This window comes from Culex pipiens, chromosome 3 (assembly GCF_016801865.2).
Source record: "Culex pipiens pallens isolate TS chromosome 3, TS_CPP_V2, whole genome shotgun sequence".
NCBI lineage: Eukaryota > Metazoa > Arthropoda > Insecta > Diptera > Culicidae > Culex > Culex pipiens.
Genome location: NC_068939.1, coordinates 21,554,562 through 21,582,515, shown reverse-complemented (window position 1 = coordinate 21,582,515; position 27,954 = coordinate 21,554,562). Strand labels below are relative to the sequence as shown.

The following is a 27,954-nucleotide window of genomic DNA, read 5'->3' as shown; positions in this document are numbered from 1 at the left end:
TTGATTCGATTCGATGCAGCTTTGGAATGTTCTACAAAGTTGTAGAGCATTAAATTTCCAATAGGAATCTCACTTTTGGAAATAATTTGATGGAAGTAGCGTACACTGAGACCAAACCGTAAAAAAATTGGGTTTTTCAAACATTTTTTCGATTTTTCCCATACAAACTTCACCTCGGAGTATCATTGGGTAAATGATGACCGATTTTGCTCATATTTGACTCAGAGTCCTAAGCTCAGGACGTCACGAGTGTACCAAGATATACAAATTCATCCACCACCTCATATCTTTCTCCATCTATTTCCACCTCCGAAACACCATCACCTGCACTGCCACGCGCTCTGCCAGCAACCAGATACTTGGTCATGGCAGTGTTAATGGTCAGTCCGATCTTCGCAGCTTCCCGCTTGAAAGGGACGAACGCCTCCTCCACTGAACGACGGTCGATACCAATGATGTCGATGTCGTCAGCGTATCCAAGCAGCATGTGCGATTTAGTGATGAGTGTTCCGTTTCTTTGCACGCCTGCCCTTCGCGCAGCACCCTCCAACGCTATGATGAACAGTAAGTTCGAGAGAGCATCGCCCTGCTTCAATCCATCCAACGTAACGAAAGCTTCAGATGTCTCGTTGGCTATTCGCACGCTTGATTTTGCTCCGTCGAGCGTTGCACGAATCAGTCTTATAAGCTTCGCCGGAAAGCCGTGTTCTACCATAATCTTCCAAAGTTTGTTTCTTTTGACCGAATCGTACGCCGCTTTGAAGTCGATGAACAAATGGTGTGTTTGCAGGTTGTACTCCCGGAACTTGTCGAGGATTTGTCGCAGAGTGAACATCTTATCCGTCGTTGACCGAACCGCTCGAAAACCGCACTGGTATTCGCCGACAAAGGTCTCGGTCATCGGTCTCAGCTTGCTCCACAGGATGCGGGAGAGTACTTTGTACGCTGCGTTGAGGATTGTGATGCCTCGATAGTTGGCACAATCGAGTCTTTGCCCTTTCTTGTAGATTGGGGTGACGAGCCCGTCTAACCAGTCGGTCGGAAGCTGTTCTTCGCACCAAATGCGTAGGATGATTTGGTGCAGAATCTCGGTCATCCGCGTACCCCCGTGCTTGAAAAGTTCGGCCGGAAGTCCGTCCTTTCCCGCGGATTTCCCGTTCTTGAGCTCTTTAACAGCCTTAGCTACTTCCTCCAACGTAGGCGGGTCCACAGCTTTTCCATCTTCCTCAACGTGTATCCTGTCCTCGACGATTCCCTCTCGTGCCTCACCGTTCAACAGCTGCTGGAAGTGCTCCTTCCACCTAGCCGCCACCGCAGTCTTGTCTGTCAACAGGTTGCCTTCCGTGTCGTTGCACATCACAGGGGAAGGCGTGGTTTTCCTTCTTACACCGTTGACAGTTGCGTAAAACCTCCGCTTATCGTTCGCGTTGTACTGTGCTTCCGCTTCGGCAAGTACCGTTTCGTCGTACTCCCGTTCTTTTCGGCGGTGGTCGTTTCTCTGCTCTTCGCAACTCACTGTATCGCTCACAGTTTCGGCGCGTACCCTTAACGAGCATACGCTTCCTGGCCTCGTTCTTCTCGTCCGTCACTCGCTGGCACTCCGCATCGAACCACCCTTTGGGTTTGCGTCCTCTGGTCGTGCCGAACACTTCGGTAGCCGTTGTGTTGACGATGCTCTGGAGGGCTCCCCATTGCTCGTCCAGGTTACCCGTAGGCGCGTCCTCGTTGATCCGCTCGTCAAGCTTCCGACTGTACTCTGCAGCAACGTCGCTGCTCGCGAGGCGCTGGACGTTCAACCGCGCTACCCTCGCAGTCCGCGGGGTCAGCACGTTCGACAGCCTAGCTCGGATTTTACACGCTACCAGGAAGTGATCAGAGTCGATGTTCGGTCCTCTGTACGATCGGACGTCCATCACGTCCGAGAAGTGTCGACCATCCACCAAAACGTGATCGATTTGTGTGCACGATTCGCCATTCGGGTGTCGCCAGGTGTGCTTCCGAATGTTCATGCGCGCAAAGAAGGTGCTACAGATAGCCATTCCTCTGGCTGCGGCGAAATTGACCAAACGTAGGCCGTTGTCATTCGTGCGAGGATGAAGGCTCTCCTTGCCGATGACAGGATGGAAGAAGGCTTCCCTTCCGACCTGCGCGTTTGCGTCTCCGATGACTATCTTCACGTCGTGTCTTGGGCACTCTCCATAGGTCTTGTCCAGACGCTCGTAGAAAGCGTCTTTCTCGTCATCGGGCTTGTCGTTCGTCGGAGCGTAGATGTTGATCAGGCTGTAGTTGAAGAATTTGCCCTTTATTCTCAACACGCAGATCCGGTCATTCACCACCTTCCACTTGATGACTCGGTTCTTCTGATCCCCAATCACTACGAAACCGACTCCGTGCATCGCCTTTTCGCCGCCACTGTAGTAGATGTGGTACTTGAAAGAGGTGTTGGCGATGGGGTCCACCGCCGTGAATTCTCGCTCTCCATGACCGGGCCATCGCACTTCCTGGATGGCGGCCACATGCACGTTCAGCTTGTGCAGCTCCCGGGCAAGAAGGCCAGCACGTGCAGGATCTTGGAGAGTTCGAACGTTCCAAGTACCGAGTTTCCAATCGTTGTCCTTTTTACATCGCCTGGTCTGATGCCGATTAATCCGTCCTGAATTTCTTCTTTCGTTTTTCTGAGTTGGTGATTTACTTCGGTATGCCGCCTAACCAGGGCTGCGAATACCTAGTCTCGGGGTGGGGCTGCCACCTTGCAGCTTCCGGGACCCAGCTGCGGTTTTCTCTCGACACCGTAACGGGGGCTTTTGTCTCGAAGCCTAACGGTACAGCTGCACCCTCCGAAGAGGGTGGAGCCCCCCTTACCCTGTCAGCATACTACCAAAGTTTCCACCGGGGGTTGGTTACCCGATCTCTGCAATGGTTACTAGTATCCCGGCCAGCACCGCGGGGAGGCCAGGGTATCGGAGTTACAGGACAAGAGGCTAAAGGACCACTTGGTGGGTCTATTTTATACCTACGGTACATAATGTACCTATGGTACGCGTTGTCCAGTCGTTCGCTGACCATTCTTTAAAAATTAGTTCTCCTGTCAAAATCAAGATTTTTTCTACAGGTGGTAGAGGACGTTCCAATGCATCTTCTAAAACTTTAAAGTCATTAAGAGCGAGTCCACGAACAGGGCATACCCCTTTGTATGGGACGTCGTTTGGACCTCACCGATCTGCCTGAAATTTTCAAGGGTTGTATGTACATATAAAACTAGCCTCTGGCCAAAATATGAGCACTCTAGGTCAACGGGAAGTAGGGCTAATCGGGACACAAAGTTTGAAGGTTCAATAACGTCTAAAATCTTTAAAAGGCTGTAACTTAGGCAAAATTATATTGAGTTTCAAAATTATGCTGTTTTTTCACAAAAATGACAAAAACTCCCTCGCATTTTTGAAGCCCTTTCAGATGGATTTTGAGTTTTGAATTTTGCCTAAGTTATAGCCTTTTTAAGATTTTTGACGTTTTTGAACCTTCAATCTTTGTGTCTCGATTTGCCCCACTTCCCGTTGACCTAGAGTGCTCATATTTTGGCCAGATGCTAGTTTTATATGTACAAACAACCCTTGAAAATTTCAGGCAGATCGGTGAGGTCCAAACGACGTCCCATACAAAGGGGTATGCCCTGTTCGTGGACTCGCTCTTAATGACTTTAAAGTTTTAGAAGATGCATTGGAACGTCCTCTACCACCTGTAGAAAAAATCTTGATTTTGACAGGAGAACTAATTTTTAAAGAATGAGCATATTTTTGAAATCTTTCAATTTACTCATGTCATACTCAACATTTGTAAAGACCCAAAAATAATTATTTTTGATTTCGAGATGTCAAATTGGGCCTTGAAAAGGGCGATTTTGAGTCTTGAGTTTAAAAAATAAATCTCGGATTAGTTTTCAAAAAGACGTAAGGACCATTGGTAAACAAATACCTTTCTGCATCGGTATTCAACCTACTTACGAAAAAATAATTTTAAAAATGCTTGAGATTGTTAATCTACACGTCCTTCAATCGCCCTAAACTTAAAACAAATGAAATATTGTTTCAATTTGGAGAAAAACGAACATTAGTACTGGAGGTCACGGTGGCTCTTACGTCTTTTTGAAAACTCACCCTCATCGGAAAGATCAGAAAATTTCACGGATGTCTAATTTTTTGACATTGAAAATTGGGTCAATAGTTGCAAAAATATAATCATTTGAAAATTTGGTGCTACACAGGCCTGCCCAACGTCCGGCCCGCGGGCCGGATCCGGCCCGTGAAGCCATTTCATCCGGCCCGCGACGGCTTTTCAAAATAGTTCTATGAACGGTCCTTAAGGCTGTTCATGAAATATTAAATAAAAAAAAATGATTGTCTGAAATAAACAAAATAAGCTTGAGATCAAATTTTAACATATTTATACAACATTCTTCATGTTTGAATTTAATCCTTATAATTTCTTTATTGTTATTATTAAACTGAAAACTTGTCCATTTCGTAAAATTGTGAAATTTATGAAAAAACTTGGATTGTTGTCTAAAAATGTACAAAAAGACACTAAATTTAAATATTTTTCAGTTTTAACTGTGTTTTTTTTAAATTGAAGTTGTTTTCTATTTTCTATGTTTTAAATAAATATGTAAGCCAAAACTAATGTATTTTCCAGAACAACTTTTCAGTTTGAGAAAAGCTTTAAAATGCAAATTATTCATACTGAATATTTAAAAATGTCTCAAAATGAGTCAAGCAATTAGGGAGCAAAAAATATATTTTGATGAGCTTTGGATTTCGAAAAATAGCGAAAAAAATGTTTAAAATGGTTTAAAAAAACACAAATTTAAAAAAGTAAAAAAAAATAAAATCACAAGCCTTACCCGACAAACTTTGTTCTGCCTTTTTTTCGTTTGTTGACGTTTTTTTTACTTTTTTGCTTCTTGAGCCTCCTATGATCTAAATTTGATTTTACGTAACTTTTCCCATAGAATCTGCAGGTTTTCCGGAATCGGTTCCAGAGTGGCCAAAGTTGTAACTTTTTGGCGTAAATACCTTCCTTGGACTTATACGAACCCAACGCAACAAAGAGCACCTCGATCCGACGTTCCGTGTTGAATTGATTCGCGTTCGAACTAAACAGTCGAATTTTTTTTTATATATATAGATTTATTTTTATACTTTTTTAAATTTGTGTTTTTTTTTTAATCATTCAATTTTTTTTTTATTTGAATTAAGGTGCACAACAACGCGAAATTTTTTTTTTTTTGTTAAGGATATTCGAATCAAAATTTTGGTTGAATAGATTTTACTATGTCTCACTATTTTTTTTATATTGTAGTGTTGAGGAAATTGAACTAACAAAAATTGCAACGACCATAAAAATTAGAATGTTTTTTTTTTAATATTATATCAAGGCATTTAATTATACCATTCAATTTTAAACAAACAAAAATTGAAATAAGTTAAATAAACACATTTTTGAAAGTTATCTTTGTTTTTCATTCTTTAAATCAAGATATATGAATCCTATTTGCAGCACTAGTTCTTCTATTTATTTTCTTTAAAAGAACCCAATGGTTAAAAATCTTTTTTTTTTCAACTTTTATCAAATATTAGTTCCGGCCCGCCACTGTTTTAGAAAAATCAGATCTGTCCCGCAAGGCTAAAAGGTTGGGCACCCCTGTGCTACAGTCATCCCTCATATTCGGAACAGTTTACAGATATGCCAATGTTCAACAAATCATAGAAAATCGATAATTGAGCATAATGATTTGCTTTAACCTTCATGTGAAAGCTTTTCTTGAGTTCTTTCGGTTGATGTATAGACCGGCTGCACATTTGTACGTTTTATATCGAGTTTAAAAAAAAAAAACATTGACCCTTGAAATCCACAAATTCGGAACACTTTTTTCCTACGATGTAAACAAACTTTTATTTCTCTCCAGGGGTAAATATTTTTTTACAAAAAATTACTTCACGCTCTGAAACCAATAAAACTCAAGCTTTGTGATGTTTTATGAATGGTCTGATGACTTTTTTGTGAAAATATCAGTAAAATTCAGGTGTTCCACAATTGTGGGAGGCACAATAACATCCCACAATCATGGAACAGGCAATTTGCTCTGGATGAAATAGTCTTGAAATGAAGTTTTTTGTTCAAAAATTACTACTTTTTCTAGTGAAATAGCTAGATTATGTCCAAATAAAGGTCCTTAAAAAAGCAGAGCCGATAGAAAAGTTGCATTTTGCATCCTATTAACAAGTTACCACAAAAGTGTTCCGAATTTGTGGGATGACTGTACTAGTATGATAACCAATATACCAAATTATTCATATAACTTTTTCATTTTGTGGCTGTATTTAATCAGAGGTTCAATCTACGAAGTTTCATAGACAAATTTATAAGAAGTTTTCTGAACTTATCGAAACAAGTTTTTGCAATCATCGGCAACCATCAATACTATGGAAAAAATATGCAAAATACACAGAAAAAAAAATGATGGTAATATTCATCAGGAAATGGTGACAGATTTTGTGGCAAAAAATATGATTAATTTTACCCCAGAAAATGATGAATTTTCATCAGTTTTTGATGAATATTCATCAGGTTCACATTTTTACACATTTTTTATGTAATATTACACAAATAAAGAGGTAATATTCAGCCTACCAAATTTTCAACATTCCAAAATTCAACTTTTTTTTCTGTGTATGCAAAAAAATCTAAAAAATCTAATTTTGTTTGGCTTAACCTTTTGGCACTTCATCCAAAAATCTGTAAAATACTTTTTGATTTCAAATCCGATGTTGCAACAAACAATGAAGTGATTTTTTTCATTCCATTTTTCAAAGTTCGATACTTGATACCCCAAAACATTTAACAGCTTCAACAAATCCTCACTCCAGTGCTAAACACCAGAAGCATCATTCTGCGCCACATCACACATAATAACAGTGCTTCGTATTTATATCAAAAAATGAAATCAATTTCAACCGCCAGCCTCACCTCCTCGAACGCCAGACCAGTTTTTCTGCGCCGAGTTGCTTCAAAATCGACGCCGCGCCCGCTTTTCGGCAGTTTCCAGCAACCGGCGGGCATTCTTGAGTTTTTGATAAATTTATTATTATATACCGAAAATGTGATAATCGCAAAAAATCGAAACCACGGCTTGCTTTGGGTGCCGCAGGGGGGCCGGCACAGTCAAACCGGTTTCTCGTGGCCCTTTTTCGGCCGACTTTCCTCGACAGGGGGAAATTAAGGGGGAATACGGTTGGCTACCGCAGTTACGCACTCCAGAAAGGGGTGGAGGAGAGCCCATTAGGGGAAAACGGTGAGTGCAACCGCAAGACGTTGCACATCGCTGCCATGGCTGGCGGGCAAATTTCGAGACACCTCGACGTTTTAGGCGATTTTCGGTGGATATTTCAATCACTCAATCCCCCTATTTTTTCTACGGCTGATAAAATTATAACTTGTTGCAGCTGGGAATGCTGGGAAAGAGGTGGTGTTTTGATTTAGAAAAATAAAATAACTTTTTTTTTTGTTTATTATTTCTAGTTTTGATCCGTTATTGGCCTAAAGGAATATCTTTTATGAAGCCTAATTAATGTTTTCAAATGTCTTTCAAGCCGTAGACGAATGCGTTCCAAATAGAGGGTTTTTTTCCAGAAGATTTTTTTTGAAATTCTCATCATCATTTGAATACCTAATCAAAATATTTCGAGATTCTTGTGCAAATTCATATTCTCCCTGTAATTAGTTTATCCAGTTCTAAATAACAGTGATTCTGAGTCGATAGGTATACATGTAGGAGGGTTTTTAACAAAAAGTTCATTTTTAGACCAGGTTTATGGCCAGTGGCTCAGTGAGGAAGGCAAAACAAATGTATTCATTTAAACATTATTTTAGCAATTTTTTTTTAATTATCTTTTAACCATATAAAATCAATAATCACGATCAATAATCTAGGGCTTTAAAACATTAAAACTTCAATCAACAGAAAAAAAAGAAAATCAATGATCTGCATTGCCACTTAAATCGCAATTTCGAATTTTTAACTTTTCCAGAACCTCAAATAATAGATATTTCTTACTCCAAGAATGATTGCAAATCACAAACTGTTAAGAAAAAGTTAATATCTCGCTTACTTTTTGAGAAGGTCCTATGAACATAGGGAACCCATGGCACATTGGCTGTTTTGAAAAAATACTCTAGATATCTAGAGTATATATATATGGCATTTATTTGACATTTATATAAAAATGTCATATATTCATAGGGAATCCCAGAGATTTAAAGAAACACCAAAATGACAAAAATAACCAAAATCACTAAAATCATCAAAATCATTAAAACACCAAAATCACCGATATCACCAAAATAACCAAAACCACCAAAATCACCTAAATCAAGAAAATCACAAAAATCACCGAAATCACCAAAATAACCAAAACCACCGAAATCACCAAAATCACGAAAATCAACTAAATCACCAAAATAACCAAAATCACATAAATTACCTAAATCACCTAAGTCACCAAAATCACCGAAATCACCAAAATAATCAAAATAACCAAAACCGCCAAAATCACCTAAATCGAGAAAATCACAAAAATCGCCGAAATCATCAAAATAACCAAAACCACCGAAATCAACAAAATCTACTGAATCACCAAAATCACCAAACTAACCAAAATAACCATAATTGTGGTTTTGCAGCGCGACTTTGTTTCAAATGTAGGTGGCGCCAAAATGAGGTTACTTGCCAAAAATCGTATTCCTTTCTGCTGAATTGAAGAACAAAATTGCTTATTTCTCAAGATTCCCTGCATCAATCTTAATGAAACTGGTTGCAAAAGACGAGAAAACTTGTTTGCTTTAAAATAATTAACATCAATATTTGGGCGCGCAAAAATTTGTGAACTTTTTCTTCAAAAAACATGTTTTGGGACACGAAAAAATGAGTTTCCCCGTATATATCAATGAAATAATCATTTATATAGTTGATAACAGATGTGTTAACGTTTATTCAACAATTTTTATTGATTTTTGACAGACTTTGTGGCCAAATAGTCCAAATTACTATCTTTTTCTAAATTTACAGTTTTCTAATAGAAAAATCAAACAAATATTGGAAAGTACACCAAATTGTTGGAAATAATTTTTCTCATCGGAATCTGGCATAAATTTTATAAAAATGTTGATTATGAAGGAAAAAATAGGTTTGCGCTATTTGTTTATAGGTGGCGACATGTGTCTTTTAGCTTTGCTGCAAATCCTCTATAACCAAAATCACGAAAATCACCTGAATCACTAAAATCTCTAAAATGACAAAAATTAACTAAAACCACCAAAATGAACAGAATTACCAAAATTACAAAAATGATCATAATGGCCATAATGACCATAATGACCAAAATCACCAAAACCGCAAAAAATCACCAAAATCACTAAAATGAAAATGATTGCAAACAACTGCAATGGTGAATAATACATTGAATATGTCATATATTTATAGCTTTTCCAGAGTCCCCATGACTCATGACAAAACAATGAAAACAAGTTTTGAAAATGGAGCATTTCCATTCGAGCAGTTTTTGCTTTTTTCTACAATGTATTCCTTATGGGAGAACTGTCATTTCTACCATTCGAATCGGGTACTCCATTACATGCAATCTTTTAATTTCATATTGTTCTCCAAATCAATCCTTACACATAATTTGAATACTGCTAATCAACATTTGGTTTGTGTAATAATTATCAATTTTCAATAGAAGATATGTATCTGTAGTTTTTTTTTTTTTAAAAGGTCCAATAAACCAAATTTCCAGTTTTTGCATTTTGGGTGTTTTTGATACCGCCTTGAGTCAGGGATATTAAAAAAAAACACCCAAAAAGCAAAAACTGAAAGTTTGGTTTATGGGACCTTTAAAAAAAAACTCCAGATATATTCAAACCTCAGGAAATTGATTTTTTTTAAAGAGGTTTCATTAGGATAAAAGAACAATAGTTTCAGAGTCGGTTGTGAAAAGTTGGAACGCGTGGACGCCGAACAGGATTATTCGTGTTTTTCGGGTCATTTTGGTGGGTTATTAGTGTTGATTGTTTTGCTGCTTCAGTCGGTTGTGGAAAGTTGAATCGCGCGGAAGTCGAACAGGATTATGTTGTTGGCTGATTGTAATGCTAATTGTTTGGTATAATCAAAAAAGTCCTTCCTATGTCATCGTTGATCGAAAGGCTCGCTGTCGGTTTTAGTCGTCCGGGTAATCGTCGTGCCAATTATTATGAAAGAACTATGCGCGAGAAAGAACTATGTTTTGATGCGAAAGACCTTCCCATAGCATCGGAGCTCGGAGGGCTCGCCGACGAGTTTATTATGAAAATCATCCCCATAGCATCGGAGCTCGGGAGGCATCTAACTACTAACTTAAAAAAAAATATCCCGAGTCTCATGCGGTGTCAACAGGTATAAAGCGAAAAGCTGTGTGCTTGATGAGTCTGCAGCTTCAACTATCGGACTTACATTCCTCCCTTTTGTTGAACTGCAGGCTTCTTGGGTATTGACGAGTAAAGTCGGGGTCTTCAGGGGTTAAACAGTGAACGGATGGTTGGCTCCCACTGATCATTTTCGATTAATTGTTTAACTTCACCTGATCTGCCAATAACGAAGCAGCAGCTCATTTGCAGTCAACCAGGCTCATGCTCAAAAGTACAATAGTTTCAAGAACTCATCAATTGCAAATCGGGGCAAAATGAACAAGAATTGTAAAAAAAAACAGTCGAGACTATATATATTTCGTCGAGAGGCAAGGTATTTCGAATTATTTGTTAATTATTATAGTTGGAAGCAAAAAAAAATCTTAAAATAAAGTCACTAGATGAAACTGTTTGGCGTTATGTAATTCATTTCCACACATGCACAAAAAAGCTTCCTGCCCCAAAAACCCGAAATAGCCCCCCACTAAAAGCCACACACATACGTCCATCATTTGCTGTAATTGATACGGATCATAATCCACTGAAAGAATTATCGTATCAGATTGCATGAAAAATCAATTGTCATAAAATTGCACAAAAAAGTACGTGCCGTTCGCGGTCAACAGAGTCCGGTCCGTTCCCGTGCAGAGTCAACCAGCATGCCACAGCCTCAGTTGATCCTCGAAAACATGCACCTTTTTTTTCGTGTGTGTGTGTGTGTGTGTGTGTGTGTGCGGCTTGACCACGTGGAGTGGGGGGCCATGTGATTGCCGAATAAGTGCACAGCAAACAAACACCGCGCCGCGCACTCCACGAACTCCAAATCACGGCGCGAAAATAAAGTGCACCGAATTCCCGCACTTAATTCGGGTCCGTCTTTCTCCATCGAATGAACCATTCCGCGAAAAAAAAACTTCGGTGTGATGCAATTGCTGGGATGCAACTGGGAGGATGAAATGGGGCCCCCCTCTTGGTGCAGCACGCATCCAACGTGGGTGTGGTGGACCCACGTGACCACGTGGGGGAAAAAAGTATGGGAAGATGATTGGGGCAAAGTAGGAATAATTCAGAAAAAAAAACTAAATTAAAAATTCGATTTTAGTTTTCTGAAATTTCATGTAAAAAATTATTCAAGTCAAACTTTTAACTTTAATCAACAAACAAATTTTTCCCAGGCGTTCCCTCCAAAAGACCACCAAACATTGTTGAAGTGGCATCGGGACAAGCCAGCAGAGTTGGCTATTTTCGGGTTGAACGGCGCGGGGATTGCGCGTCAAAATTGGTGGGCACACAAAACCACAGCCCCCCTGTCAAATTCCTCCGACCAAACGGCCACTGCTGATCTTCGAAGGCTTTCCGCGGGGACGGGACCAGCTTGGCCTGCATGTTAATATATAAAATTGCAATGGCAAACAACACGGAGGACAGCAAGTCCCCGGGATCTGGTGGGTAATCTATCCACCCGGGACGTCGCTCGACCGGCACCACGATGGCCAGCGGGGGAGAAGGTACCTCTGGATATAGTAAAAAGTGAACTTCTGACATCAATTTACCCCGCCAGGATGAAGAACGCTTCTGTGCGCGGGGCCGGAAAAAAAAATCACGGGTAGTCTAATTTGGAACCGTGGAGTTAAGTTAGTTTGTTCGAAATCGGTTTAAAATCCTTAAACGATAAAACAAATCGAAACCTTGAACATAGAAATTTAAACGCACGATTTTGGTACGTTTTCAGTTTGACCAACTGAAAAATAACATTTGAGAAGGGCGTAAGGTATTTAAATATTTTTATATTTTACAATTTAAAAATTACTGTATCTCGAAGCCGTTGCGTCGTATCAAAAAGTGGCCAAAGACGAACTTGTAGGAAATTGGACGGGCTTTCTGAACAAAAATACACTGAAACAAAAAAACAAGCCACTTCTATGAGATTTTTCAGTTTTTATGTTTAAAAGTTAAATTTGATGGTGATGTCACGATTTTTTTTCGCTCAAAATTTTTGAGGAAGTAGCCTTAAATGTTAGAAAAAAGACTCACGAAAAATGCAGGATGGTATGTCTCTCCTAAAAAAATACAAAAATCATTTACTACAATTGTTTTATTGAAAAGCGGTCTAAACGTAAAAAAAATTCAGAATCGATTTACATAAAAATCTCCATTAAGACTATTGTTATAAGTCCAATCCTTGAGAAGATACAGCGGCTTAAAAAAAAAGTTGAAAAAAATGTTTTTTTGTGGTTTTTGGCAATTTTTATATGACAGACTTGGTTTTTCTGTCTCATAAATTTTTTTAACTGGAAAGCTCGTCTAATTTCCTAAAAGTTTGTCTTTGACATCATTTCAATTGAATGTATGGGCTTACAGATATAAGTTAAATTACACTGCTCATAACTGTAAATAGAATATTTTTTTTAAGTGTGGCAGAAACCTTTATAGTAAATAAGCTTACGTAAATAATAAGACAAGTCAAATTGAAGAGCTGTCATAGGCAAACTTATGGGAAATGGGACGAGCTTTCTGGTAAAAATATTTACGAGACAGAAAAACCAAGTCTGTCATATAAAAATTGCCAAAACCACCAAAAAACTATTTTTTTCAACATTTTTATTTTTAAAACAGCTGTATGTTCCCAAGGATTGGACTTAGGACAATGGTCAATATGGAGACTATTATGTAAATCGATTCTGAAAAATTTTGACGTTTAGACCACTTTTCAAAAAAAAAACAGTTGTAGTAAATGATTTTTGTATTTTTTCAGGAGAGATATAGCATCCTGCATTTTTCGTCTTTTTGTAAAATTTAAGGCTATTTCTTCAAAAAATTTGAGCGAAAAAAATCGTGACATCACCATCAAATTTAACTTTTTAACTTAAAAACTGAAAAATCTCATAGAATTGGCGTGTATTTTTGTTTCAGTGTATTTTTTTTTTCAGAAAGCCCGTCCAATTTTCTACCAGTTTGTCTTTGACCACTTTTTGATACGATGCAATGGCTTCGAGATACAGTAATTTTTAAATTACAAAATACAAAAATATTTAAATACCTTACGCCTCAAATGTTATTTTCGAGTACTATTGGCTCCATATACACAAAAAATGGCTTATATAGTTATAGTATAACATGTCTACAAAGTTTCATTGAAATCCGAGAGAGTCGGGTACAAAAGTACCAGAAAAATTTCTGATTTGAGCTGAAATTGTCCTTAAGCGTTATTTTTCAAAATTATTATCTAAGCATGCTCTTTGTCAAACAGGTTATGTGTGTAACATACCGATTAATATCCATACCACACGAAGATTTTACATTTGATTTGACATGATTTAGGGAAAAAATGAATCTTTTGAGTCATAGTGCGCGATGATGCTAGTTAAGGAATTACATTTTTTTTGAAAATATCGAAAATCCGAACAAAAAATATTTTTTTAAGGCAAAATTCAATTTGTACTCGAAAACCATCAAATTTTGTTTACAAAAGGACCGTTTTAGGTATAAATTTTCGATTTTTATAAGATTTTGAGCTTACAAATATTTTATAAAAGAAAAGCACCCCTGATTTTTTTTAAAGAGCTGAGAAAATTTTCATGTTTTTTCTCTGTGATTTCAAAAATTAGGAAATTTGATTCTGAGATACAGCCTCACAAAAAATCGAATTGATGAGAATAAATTACTTAAAGTGTCAACTCGTAAGGCTCTAATTATCAACTGATCCGATATTCAATGTATTTTTTTATATTTCAAAACCATTCCTAACCATTCCTAAAAATTGATAATTTTACCAATTTGATAATTTAGACCAAATAAGAAAAATATTTTTATTGAAATGCAATTTAACAAAGGTTCAAATTTTTCACATTGAAAATCGGAGATATCGTCAGTTGAAAATTACAATTCTAATTGATACATAGAAAAAATAATTTTCATGGATTCGAATTCATTGTTCGGCTGTATTTTAAATGCTTTAGACAAAAATATATGAAAGCTTCTTAGCTTTTCAAAAATATGTTTTTCAGAGGTGCCTTTTTTCAACAATCATTTTTCAAACCCAAAAAACCAAAAAAAAAAATGAATTTTACACCGAAAAGTCTTTATCTTGAAAACGGTATACATTAACAAAAAAAATATAGTAGCATTCAATTGCAAATTCGTTAAAAAAAAAATATTTGGGCCAGATTTTCGAGAATTTCAAAAAATCATTTTTTTTTTCAAAAATGCATATCTCCTAAACCAGTGCTGGTATGCACTATGGCGTATTCCAAAAAAAAAAAAAAAAGCTAAATAAAATTGTTTTTTTTTTCTGAAAAGCTCTAATAACAATCTACAACTTTGCTGAAGACACCAAATAGATATAAAAAATCCCATCTCTAAATACAGAATTTCAAACATATTCATACCCATTTTGTATGACCAGCCCCAAAATTGCATGGAGACTTAAGAGATTAACAAATGATGCAAAATGATTTTGTTTGGCATAGGGAATGCATGCGAAATCTTAGAAAACCACTCAGAAATAATGATAAAATGTTGGAATTTTTCGAAAAAGTTATGTTTATTTTTTCAATTTAAAAATACTTTACGGAGGAAAATTACTCCCCAACAAACATGTTCGTAAGGTTGAAGAAATATCTTGAGAAATATCGTACAGTTTTCCATTTTAGACTTTGTTGGTCGCACTGCTGGTTTTCTCTTGAAGTTAAAATTTTGTTAAAAGTAAGTTTTTCTTAGTGTCATCAAATAAGGCATGCAACTCGCGATAACTCGGAAACTTTTTGTTCGATTTTTTAATTAATATTTTGGTAAATTTTCAGATCTTTTCGATAATTTTTTTTTGCAATTCCACTGCCAAACCGTCAACTTTTCCTGTCCTTCTGAGAAACGAAACGGCCTACTTTTTCCTTCCCAAAATAACAGAATGGAAAATTCATACCTATTAATACCAGTGCTGAAAAGTTCTAGTTGAGCTTTTCAACACTAGTATCGAAAAGTAAGATTTTTCAATGTTTTATTGTTTTGAGCGGTGAATTTATTAAACACATAGGGGAAATATACCCATTTTAAGCCTAATAAGCGGTCGTGTTTGATTGATGCTGGATAATCTGGAAATTTACTAAAACAAAATAAACCAAAGTAGAGCAACCTTTTGAGAACATTTCTGTTTATTTCCACTTTTACTACAAGCTATTCTTTTCCTTTTACAAGCATTTGAAAAAATATTTCCAAAATGTATTCTAATCAATCGATAATGCATCGGGCCACGCCCATTTTCCTATTTTCAGCTTATTTCTTTTTTCTTCCAGCGCTCTTTGGGTCTGCTTAGTGCTGCCAATTGTGATGAAATTTCAAGCGAACACTCACGAAAAGTAGCATTTATAGCGAAAGTTTCCTGGCATCACTGGCTCACTCCAACAGGCGCTGCTGGTGGTGTTGGTGGCCACCCTTTGTTCTTTATTTGCCTTCGCTTCTCGCTCGGTTTTCTTCAGCCTTCGATTGGAATGGGTCGTCAGAAGTCAAACGTCAAAAGACTTGGTGCGTTTGTTTTTTTTTTGGTGGCGGTTGCTAATTATTTACATGTTTCGGGATTATTTTTCAAGTGAGTGACTAACTTATGGTCAAAAGAACTTGTTGCCGGTAGTTGAAAGCAATTTCATATCTTAAGCGCTTTGAAAACGTTAGCGCAAGTGAAAAGATATTGATGGCGACTTTCGTTAAGCAGTTAAGCTCTCATCTTGCGTGTGGATGTGTGTGCCAACAAAATGATGAGAAATGGTCTTGCAAAATAGAAATTATGATCAAAAGTGCATTAAATTTGATCTTTTTAGCCCGTAAATGGCTTAAATTTGCTTGCTTACTCGAGGCGGTGCTGTTGCTGGTAAGTGTATAGCCTAAATAGTATTTTTGGAGCTTTAATTGAGCTTCAAACTCACAATATGACGATAATAGGTGTTTGATTAGAAAGGGCATATTTCCCCTAGATGTTTGACATGAAATTCCATTCAAGAAGCGTTTTTTGGAATCGCAAAAAATGTTGCAAATGTTGATTTTTTCAGCACTCGTCGTATTTATCCAACTCGGTAAATCTCGTTGGATAAATGTACGACTCGTGCTGAAAAAATCTTTTTTGCAGCTTGTTGCATAAACTACTATTTTAATGTTAACTTTAAGAAGCTGTACCTCAGCTACCTGTAGTCCAACAACAAAATCAAAAAAAAGGACCTGTAGGCAGACATGCATTGGCACTGCACGCGGTTAGCACGCGTGCTATTTGAACGGATAGCACTGCGCTTTCAATCATAGCACTCGCCCTGGCACTCGAGCAAAAATGGTAACTAGGTTGATTTTTCATTTGTTGATTTGAAATTTACCGTCATCATTGTCTAGAATGTGATGAAACTAACAACAACAACATTTATCTGTAAATTTGGTGCAGTGCCAGTGTTCAAGAAATGAAAGCAGAAGATCCATGGTTCAGATCCCTTCAAGGTAAACTTTTTTTTTGCTGTAGCATAAAACGTAACAATATTTTTTTATCAACGCAGATTATTGTCCTGGAATCAAAATAATGAGTTGCAAAGAATAATGAAGTTTATCGGAGTGAAGGACCCGAAAATCAGTTCCAGGTGACCTGGAGACTTGATAGGGACGTGGCCTGGCTGGCAGTTGATGGGATCAGAATTTGAATTTTAATTCTCTGAAGATATTGTGGGCCCTGAGATTAAATTTTTATGGAAGAATCTAGAAAAAGGTATGTTGCAGTTGTAATAGATTCCCGCCGTTGACCGATGATCAAATTTGCTTGAGAACTTTTATTAAAAAGACTCACTAAAAAAGGAAAAAATCCTATGAGTGCTAAATGGGAGTGCTAATTAATAGCACTAGCACTGGGCTGGAGTAGTATGCTTTGAACTTGGTGTGAGTGCTAAATTTGAAGTGCCAGTGCAGAGCGTGCCAATGCACGTCTGCCTGTAGGAAATTTCCTCACCATTTTGATAAATTATTTTGCAGGGGTGCTTTTCCTTCGTAAAGTATTTTTAAATTGCAAAAACAACGTAAATTTACCTTTATATGCTTGAAACTTGAAAACGATGCACTTTATGAAAAAAAAAAGATTTTTGAAAATTTGGTTGAAAATCAATTTAGTCCAAACTCACTAAAGCTAACAGCTGCACCCCTTATACAATCTGGAGGGCATCCACCGGAATCAGTACAATGAAGTAGTGGCCCTCTCTGCTGGTCAGGCTGCTGGTCCGATCGACCAGTTTTTCGGTGGCCAATTCCACGACCAGCGCGCAGCCGGACCAGGAGCCCACGATGGGTGTTGGACCAGCTATCAAAAATAACACCTACTCAACACCATGTTCGGACAATCCCGATGGTCCCACCGTCCGCATGTCCCGTGATTTTTGACTGGCCGCGGGAGTGTCCTCCAAATTTTACATTGCAATCAATTGGAACCCCGTGCTGCAATTTTTTTTGTGAGTGCATTTTTGCATGCGCGAGCGAGGGTGAGAGCCCAATTTCGAATTCCCTCGGTGCATCCAAACATCGGTTTATGTGGTTGCATGGTCAATCTCTGTCGGGGGCTTTTTTTTTGCCCCGTATTTTTTTTTCGGGCCAGTTTTTGTCCCCGCGATGCCTGCCTCCGCGGTGCGGGTGGGGAAACACGCCGAACAGTCATTTACAGCAGTTTATGTCACCAATAAAATGCTATTGAATCACCGTTAATATTATAATGTATTAAGCCGATTGGCGTGTGATTTCCGCTTTTTATCTGATTTCGAGGGATTTTTTGTCGGGTTCACAGCGTGAATGAATGGTGAGTGAGAGAAGGAAACAATCAGGCGAATTTTGCGGAGATTTTTTTTTCGGGACTGGTCCACATTAAATATGCAGTTTAATTAATCTTATGGCTGCTGGAATGTGACTTTTGGATGGGTGGCATGGAAAGGAGAAAGTGAACAGCTGGTAATGTTAAGTACAGTACTTTAAACCATGCTGTGTTTAGTTAGAATGTATGCCTATTAAATTTATTTAAACACTAGCAAAATTATAGGGTTCAATGTAAACAAAAATGGGCAAATAATCAGAAGTACAACAAGTCCGGTTGAAAATCTGTTTTTGTTATTAGAAATAATGAACATCTGAAATGTAAACTTAAATTAAAACAACCCCAAAAAAGTTACAAAAATATTTGTAATCGAGTATCGAGCAGATCTTATAGACAATAACACCTCAAATCACCTTTTACTAGAACTGCGGGAAAATTTTGACCAATTTTGTCAAAAAATTAAATCAAAAACTTTTATGAAAAGTTGACGATTTTACAGTCTCTCAGATTTCGGTCATTCGATTTATTTGTATTTTTTAATCCGACTGAAACTTTTTTGGTGCCTTCGGTATGCCCAAAGAAGCCATTTAGCATCATTAGTTTGTCCATATAATTTTCCATACAAACTCCATACAGCTGGCTATACAAAAATGATGTATGAAAATTCAAAAATCTGTATCGTTGAAAGGAATTTTTTGATCGATTTGTTGTCTTCAGCAAAGTTGTAGGTATGGATATAGACTACACTGGAAAAAAATGATACACGGTAAAAAAAATTTTGGTGATTTTTTATTTAACTTTTTGTCACTGAAACTTGATTTGCAAAAAACACTATTTTTATTTTTTTTATTTTTTGATATGTTTTAGAGGACATCAAATGCCAACTTTTCAGAAATTTCCAGATTGTGCAAAAATCTTTGAGCGAGTTATGAATTTTTTAATCAATACTGATTTTTTCAAAAAATCGAAAAATTGGTCGCAACATTTTTTCAACTTCATTTTTGATGTAAAATCAAATTTGCAATCAAAAAGTACTTCAGTGAATTTTTGATAAAGAGCACCGATTTCAAGTTAAATCCATTTTTAGGTGATTTTTTTTGAAAATAGTCGAAGTTTTTCATTTTTTTAAATAAGTGCACATGTTTGCCCACTTTTGAATAAAATATTTATGAAAAGCTGAGAAAACTTTCAATATTTTTCACTTTTGAACTTTGTTGATACGAACATAGTTGCTGAAATATTGCCATGCAAAAGTTTTAAAACAGGAAAATTGATGTTTTCTAAGGCCCACCCAAACAACACACTATTTTCTAATGTCGATATCTCAGCAACTAATGGTCCGATTTTCAATCTTAAAATATGAAACGTTCGTGAAATTTTCCGATCTCTTTGAAAAAAATATTTTCAAATTTTTTAAACCAAGACTAGTATTTCAAAGGGGTCAAACATACAATATTACGCTCTTTTGATATGTAAGTCTTGATTTAGAAAATTGAAAATGTTTTTTTTTCGAAAAGATTGCAAAATTTCACGAATGTTTCATATTTTAACATTGAAAATCAGACCATTAGTTGCTGAGATATCGACATTAGAAAATTGTGGGTTGTTTGGGTGAGACTTCGAAAACATCAATTTTCATGTTTTTAAACCTTTGCATGGCAATATCTCAGCAACTAAGGGCCGTATCAATAAAGTTCTAAGAAGCAAAATATAGATAATTTTCTCAGCTTTTCAAAAATAGTTTTTTTCCAAAAATGGGCAAGCATACGCACTAATTTAAAAAAAATGAAAAACTGTGACTTTTTTCAAAAAGTTACCTTAAAATGTATTTAACTTGAAAACGGTGCACTTTATCAAAATTTCACTTTAGTTCTTTTTGATTGCAAATTTCATTTTACATCGAAAAATGAAGTGGACAAATTTTTGCGACCAATAATTCGATTTTTTGAAAAAAAACAGTATTGTTTAAAAAATGCATAACTCGGTCAAAGATTTTTTGCTCATTCTGGAAATTTCTGAAAAGTTGGCATTTGATGTCCTCTAAAACATATAAAAAAATATAGTGTTTTTTTTTGCAAATCAAGTTTTAGTGACAAAAAGTTAAATAAAAAATCACCAAAAATTTTTTTACCGTGTATCAGTGTAGTCCGTATCCATGCCTACAACTTTGCCGAAGACACCAAATCGATCAAAAAATTCCTTCAAAAGATATTTTTTTTGAATTTTCACACATCGTTTTTGTATAGACAGCTGCCAAATTTGTATGGAAAATTATATGGACAAACTAACGGTACAAAATGGCTTCTTTGAGCATACCGAAGGTACCAAAAATGTTTCAGCCAGATTAAAAATTACAAAAATTAAAATTGAAGAAAAAAGACCTTTTTCGTTGAGAATTGCTCAATGTTTGTAAAAGCATTTTACTTATAGTGATAATTATTTCATTTCAATTTACTATTTTTGGACTCTGAATTCAGAACCATCTTTGACAGTCATTGCCCCAAAAGTGAAAGACATCATCTACCACCTTAAACCTGAACCGAATTGGCTCAAAATTTGCACAGGCCCTCATTTTATTCTGTCAAGATTTTCCTAAATTTTCAATTTTTCTTGTAACCCTGTTGCGCACCCAAAATCCTAAACGCATTTTTCATCGAAAAAAAAGTTAAAATATGGTTGTTGTAACGGGAAATGGCAACCGTTTAAAAAACCATATTTTAACTGAAAACATAGAAGGACAAATTATTTAATGGAAAATTTAATGAACTTTTCGAATCAACTATAACTCGGAGAGCTAATTTTTCATTTAGATTTTTTTTTTATTTAAAAATTTGTTTTTTTTGTAGCTTTGCCGGGTTACCTGTTGCAGGTGATCTTCACGAGTTGGTTGATAGGATTTTGATGTATTTTGACATCTTGTTCAACTGGTGATGTTTGTTTAAAGATTGTTATATTATACCTGTACTTGGGTTGGTCACACAAGGTTTAAACAAATGTTGCGTTAAGCATTATTATTTTAAATGCCCATTCATAGTTGTTCTTGTTTAAACCTAATTTGGTATTTGGCTCAGGTTTTCCCCCCAACGAATAAGCATATAGCAGAACTGAAAAAAAGTTGTGGGTGGTTTATTTGGAATTCTATTTTTAAAGTTAATCGTGACCAGTTGTATCTTCCTATTGAGAAGGGAGGTCTTTCTCTTGTGGATCCCGAAACAAAAATGCAAGCGCTATTTATTAAAAATATAATTTTCGCGGATTTAAACAAACCGGACACCGCAGATCGTTTTATGTTAGCACAGTCTCATAGTAAAACACTCACAAGAAATGCACGAGAATGGCTGAACCTCGCGACGGATATATTAAATTTAGTCTATTTGAATAGTTGCAAAATCATTTATGAATATTTGCTCCAAAAAAAGAAAATTGTACCTAAAGTAGAGTGTGAAAACCCGGAGCTTTTTTGGGAGCACATTTGGGAAAATATCAGTAAGAACTTTATTAGTTCTTATGCCAAAGAAACGCTTTTTTTGGTGTACAACAACATAATCCCAAACAGATCCAAAATGTTCAGGCTGAAGATAAAAGGTGTAAGCGACAACCTTTGTGAAGTTTGCAAAACTGTGGATTCAACAGAACATAGAATTAAATATTGTAGTCAGTCAAAGCTAGTATGGAAGTGGGTAGTAGAAGTAGTTTCGAAACGTTTGAAGTTAAATTTAGAAGATCCAGAAGACATCTTAGAAATGAGAATTGTAACATCGCAAAGACACAAGGCTTGTTCATGGTTAGTGCACGGGATTGAAACTCGTCTGAAAAACCTGTATCATTTTCCCAATCAAAACGGTGGCGCCGCGTGGTGGTAGCTGCCCTGTTTATTACACTGTGAAATTATCCATGGCAAATCCAAGGAACCAAAAGGTGACAACAGAAATGTCCGCCCAAAAGGGGTGCTGCAAAAAAACTATTTATTTAAAAAAAAAATCCCAACAAATCAGCAACGAATTACAAGTTTGATAGTCGAACTACACTTAAAAGTTGGTTTTGTTATTTGTTTTTGCAAAACCGCATATTTTTTAACAAAAGTGCCAAAAATATTCGTAACTACCTTTTGCCTCTTGGTGGCGCTTTGTGTTAGTATGTGTGTGGTCGATATTTGCGGACGTGCACGCAGAACACAGAACAGTGAGAACTAGTGAAAATGCCTCACTTTCTTCTGATAAAAGTCGCCATATTGAAATTGCTTGAAGATTCATACCCGTGGATAGTGGCAGAGGCAATGCGTTTTAATTTGAGCAATTTGAAGAGTGGAACAGTAGCGAAATTTCAGGAACATATTAGACAGTTAAGATGGAATTATAAAATGTTGTTTGAGAAGATTTTTAGTAATTATTTGAAAATTTGCTAGCTGAAATTTTCCTGTATGTTGTAATGCTTTGAACGTAAATAAAAACCATTTGAAAAAAAAATCAGGTTTAAAGTGTTCTAAATTTATTTATTTGTCAAATGTATCATTACTAAGGTTTTTCTGCAAAATTTAAATTTAAAGAAAAAAAAAAACAATGTTTTCATTGAGTTAACTAAGAATTTAAGCTTTTCCACAAAATACATATACATTTTAGGTAAGATTGTTAAAAACTCTGAATTTTGCCTAAAATATTTCAAACCTCTTCATGAACATATAGATTTAAATTGCATTTTAAACTTAATTCGAAGCACGAATCAAAAGTTTTAACATTTGAGTACTACTTACAACTCTTTGAACCAAAATCAGGCTTGAAACTATTCTTTAACTAGGTTTCTAAAAACATTTTACGAAAAATGCCAATTGTCATTTTCAAAAATCAAATCCAGAAATTCCCCTTCTCAAGCTCAAGCTCGGCCACTTGTTTCGTGGGGCGCGCTGAGACCATTCCCCGGGTCCTGCTGTCCCGGGTCGTGGTGTCCACATGTCCGCTCGCAGCGCCGCATTCCTGGTGATGAGATCTGCGTCTGGGGAGATGGATGGATAGCTTTGCTAAGTACCCGTCATCTCGTTTCCCGAAAAATGGCCCCGGAAAACTGTTTCCCTGTGTGCGTTCATGTCCCCAAAACCGGTCTCTCCGACCGGAGTCGATGGACGTCATCGTTGGTGCCGTTTTCGGTGACTTTTGGTTCTCAACAACACAGGCACAGCAACAACAACAACACTTGGCCTGACGTCGTCGCGAAAGTGTTCAACAAGCACCGCCGTGTGCGTGTGTGCCACCATCAGGGACAAAAGAAGAATTTTCTGCAAGGTGACACATGTGTTACCATCAACATATCGTTCCAGGAGTTTTGGAGAAGGGAGGTTGGGAGGGAAGGGGCTTTCACACGTGGCATGACCGAGGCCGAGGCGCAGGAACAATACGTCTCTTTTGCATCACATCAAAAACATGCAATCGCATGACGGCGACGACGACGACGAAAAACGCATACTGCACACTTGAGCAGCAGCAGCAGCAACGGTATCGGACACCTCCGCTGAGATTTGAATAATGGGGTAACTTAATAGGACGGTCAGAAAAGAAATATTATATAAACTAAACATCAATTCAATTGTATGTTCCACATCTTTTATAAAGCGTTGTGAGAAATTCTTAGCATATTTTTATTATTTATAAATTTTAAATAAATTTATGTCAATATCCAGTAATATTGGACCGACCACTTTTCGAATCTTGTGACATAGGGGAACCCCTAATATTTATAACATTTGAAAAAAAAACCGTGTTTTGAAATTTTAATAGTGTCTTCCATATGCCTAAAGAAGCTATCAATTTATGCATGTAATTTTCCATACATATTTATGAAAAATTCCATACAAAAATGGTATGCGACAATCAAAAAATTGATGTATGTTTAAGATTTGTTTTTATTAATTTGGTGTCTAGGGAAAGGTTTACGTATGGATGAGACTAAACTGAAGAAAAAAAAAACACTTTCTGTTATCTGAAATTGATTTCCAAAAAACTCTTCTGTTATGTTAATTTTCTTTTTATCTGTTTTGCGGAATACAGAACGCCCCTTTACTGAAATGTCTAAAATAAGCAATTATTCTTTGATAAGAGTTGTTTTTCAAAAAACAAAAGCTCAAAGAAGTGTAAAATGTAAAATGTAAAATGTAAAATGTAAAATGTAAAATGTAAAATGTAAAATGTAAAATGTAAAATGTAAAATGTAAAATGTAAAATGTAAAATGTAAAATGTAAAATGTAAAATGTAAAATGTAAAATGTAAAATGTAAAATGTAAAATGTAAAATGTAAAATGTAAAATGTAAAATGTAAAATGTAAAATGTAAAATGTAAAATGTAAAATGTAAAATGTAAAATGTAAAATGTAAAATGTAAAATGTAAAATGTAAAATGTAAAATGTAAAATGTAAAATGTAAAATGTAAAATGTAAAATGTAAAATGTAAAATGTAAAATGTAAAATGTAAAATGGAAATAAATTCAAGTACAGAAACTCAAAGTCATTTAAATAACAAATAAAATAAAAAAGAATTTTGTTTATAACTAACCATCCAACAACCTTAACAACCCCATTAAGCCCCGATGACACTTATTTGAAAAGGAAGCGGATGTTGTTTGACGAGAATCTTTCATTTTTCGTACGCGTCACGGGCACGGTCCTAAAGTGCCCATCACGACCATGGCGCGGTCCAAAAAATAGACCCACAATTTTGGAAAAAATACCAAAAAAAGGAGCCTGTGACGTTCCCATTTCGGCAATGCTATATTTGATTGGCCTAGGTTCCTCTTTTCACGTTTCAAGGGGGGAAAAGCCCTGGGAAAACTGCATTTTCCACCGTCGTCGCTCGTTGGTTCGAGTCGCTTCGTCAGGGCGAGGGCGTGACACATTCTTTTGTATTTGTGATAATTGGTTCGTTTTCTTGCGCTACGCTGCCGACTTGAATTGGGTTTGATTTGCTGAGCTGAGCTTTTATGATGAGAGGGTGACAGGCTTTTTGATGAAAATATGACAGGAAATTGCACCAAAAAAGGGTTCTGATTTGCTCTGTCACTTGTGTCAGCTTTTTGATAGCAAAAAGGTTCACATTTTTTATTTATTTTGCTATTTCAATGAGAAAATGTATAGCAAATAATACTTGTTCCGAATTTTAAAATCTCAAAATTGCATTTTTTAGCATTATTAATTCAATAAATAAACAATAGCTTTTGTGTTTATTTCTTAAACATAACAGCAAAAGTTTGTAATTGCTTTTGTAAAAATGAAAATAAAATTTTAATTTAAAAAGCATTACGCCACTACTTCAGACAATTTGGGTTTAAAACAATTCACAATAATTTGTTAAAATCTTATTTTTTAGACGTTAAGTCGTTGCCACTGTTTATGTTTAAAAAATTCAGTAAAAATAGCATTGCTTTTTTCTGTACTTCTATTTAAAAGATAATTATTTGTTAACAAAACTGTAAATAAAATTCAACTCAAGGTAAAAAACTTCTAACTTGTGTGCAACATTGTGTGACACATTGCATACAACAGAAAATGTAGCATGGTGGGGCAACCACAAACTACGCTGAAATTTGCAAACACTAGCAAAATGCAAGGTTCTCTCGGTTGCTGCAAACTTCTGTATTTCTAGAGTTTTTTTTTTTTTTTTGAATAGCTCCCATAAACATATGAAACACAATAGCTTGTAGGACCTTTTCAAAAAAAGGTAAGAGTAATTTTTAGGGTGACCAGAAAAATTTACAATTTAAAAAAATCTCAAGCGATTTAAATTCTTTTGGCAAAACTAAGTAACTGTGCCAACTTTGAGCCAACTCGGTTAAAATTTAGGGGTCGCTATTCATCGTTGAAGTTTATAGAAGGAAACTCGCAAAAATGTTTGGGGAAAAACATCTCTTCAAAACTTGTCTAAGTGTGAGATTCTTGTAGGAAATTCAATCCTCTGCAACTTTGTCGAAGGGTGCAATAAGATCCGAGTTGATCCACGAAAAGTTATACGAATTGGAAATGTGAAAATAGTCTTATAAATTAAAAAAAATGAACAAACACGGCAGTTGCAAAGTAGTAATTGGAGTTTTGAATTATTTAAGAAGCCAAGAAATCAAAATACGTAGAATATAGGAATTTTTTACTTTTTTTTATTTCAGTGAAAGGATGTCACATTTTGATTCGTTGAGTTCAAATTATCCTAGAATGCTCTAAAGAAAAATGCTCAACGAAATTGGCCGATTTTTTGCTTTTCACACAAAATAAATTCATGATTCCAATATTTCAAGTATAATTTTTCTTTATCAGAATTTTTTTGTTTGCTTAATTTTTCAACATTTAAATTTTGACAATTACACTGTCTCAAGCTTTTGGACACCTAGTTTCGAGTAGGAATCTCACAATAGAATTCCATGGAGCTAAAAATTTGATTTTTTGACGTACCATTTTATATGGACAGCTGCCAAAATTGTATGGATACTTGCATGGGTGAACGAATGTCACAAAATGGTTTCTTTGGTCTTAGGGAAGGCCCCAAAAAAGTTTGAACCCAAAAGATACAAATAAGATCTATACCCAGAATTCAAGGAGAATTGTCGTAATAATTAATGATTGATTTCGTCTTAACTTTATTAATTAGATTTCCAAATTGTTATAAAACACTTCTGTTGAAAAAATCAGAAGTTTTTTTTTAGAAAAGGTCCAATAAACCAAATTTTCAGTTTTTTTTTGTTTTTTTTGGGTGTCATTGAAACCGCCTTAAGTCAGGGCTATTAAAAACACCCAAAAATCAAAAACTAAAAATTTTGTTTATTAGACCTTTTCAAAAAAATAAAAAATACTCCGAAAATTAAATATTACATTTTTTTTTAACAATTAGGAAGTTATTTCGGGTCGACCCAAAATGTTGCGTTGCATCTGCCCCCTTAAGTTGCGCTACATATGTATATGTTGCACCCAGAATTGTTTTAATGTGTGCGAGAGGGAAGAAGCATAAATGTTTGGAAGGAATCTTGTCGTGCCTTGTCTGTAGAATCGGCGTATTATTGAACTCTATAAAACTAGTTTGATTTACATTTTAATGCGGTAGAATTTAATAAATTGCAAACTTGATACGTTAACCACTCCGAGAGGAAAGTCATCTGCATAATTCAAACTGACATTAGCGCATTCGCATAAAAAATCAAATTAGAACAACTTACCGGCTTAATTTCAATGTTTTGCCGACGTTCTCCACCCCGGTTCAGCTCTTTTCCGCTCCAAAACAGCAGCCCACACTGTCACGCACGAAAATAACCACTTTTGCACGCAATTTCACCAGGAATGCACGCTCAAAACTGTCAAAATTCCCGAACGAACGACGCCAAAACACCTGTTGACATCACTCGCCTACTATTCGCGACGCGCACACTATCACACTGGCATCTCGAGTCAACGTCAAACGCCGCCTGCCACAGTGCGTTGTTTGCTCTTTTTTTCCTCTCTGTCTCTCTTGATGCTCCTCAGAACGTTGCCATCGTCGTCGTGGTCGTGGGTCGTCGGCGCGCTGTCGTCACCGTCGTCGGTGTCAAGATGGTTAGGTGGTAACGGTATCAATTGATATTTTTAGACATGCTTTTTCTTTTATCATAAAACTACCACGTGTTAAGAAATTGTTCTA

At 36.2% G+C, this 27,954-nt stretch overlaps 2 protein-coding genes across 2 annotated transcripts in view; both read right to left on the bottom strand.

The window, feature by feature from the left end:
- Positions 1-27,738, bottom strand: part of LOC120412873 (protein bric-a-brac 1-like) — a 65,882-nt gene extending 38,144 nt beyond the window's left edge. Inside the window, exon 1 of the mRNA XM_039573504.2 lies at positions 27,497-27,738. The gene's annotated coding sequence lies outside the window, so the exon portion shown is untranslated. The remainder of the gene's footprint in view (positions 1-27,496) is intronic.
- On the bottom strand, positions 236-3,066 carry LOC120412872 (uncharacterized). Its single transcript, XM_039573503.1, has 3 exons — positions 3,018-3,066; positions 1,544-2,569; positions 236-1,476 (listed from the first exon to the last, which is right to left on the bottom strand). Exons 1-3 carry the CDS (start codon positions 3,064-3,066, stop codon positions 236-238), a joined length of 2,316 nt encoding a protein of 771 aa, XP_039429437.1.
- Positions 27,739-27,954: the final 216 nt, after the last annotated feature.

What these genes read in the sequence shown, in the direction of transcription:
- LOC120412872 (XM_039573503.1), bottom strand. Translation starts at nt 3,066, where the DNA reads ATGGTCAGCGAACGACTGGACAACGCGTACCATAGGTACATTATGTAC. An exon ending in CCATAGGTACATTATGTACC is followed by an intron (nt 2,570 to 3,017) that starts GTAGGTATAAAA and finishes GAACTCTCCAAG; the next exon opens with ATCCTGCACGTGCTGGCCTT. An exon ending in GAAGCGTATGCTCGTTAAGG is followed by an intron (nt 1,477 to 1,543) that starts GTACGCGCCGAA and finishes ACCGCCGAAAAG; the next exon opens with AACGGGAGTACGACGAAACG.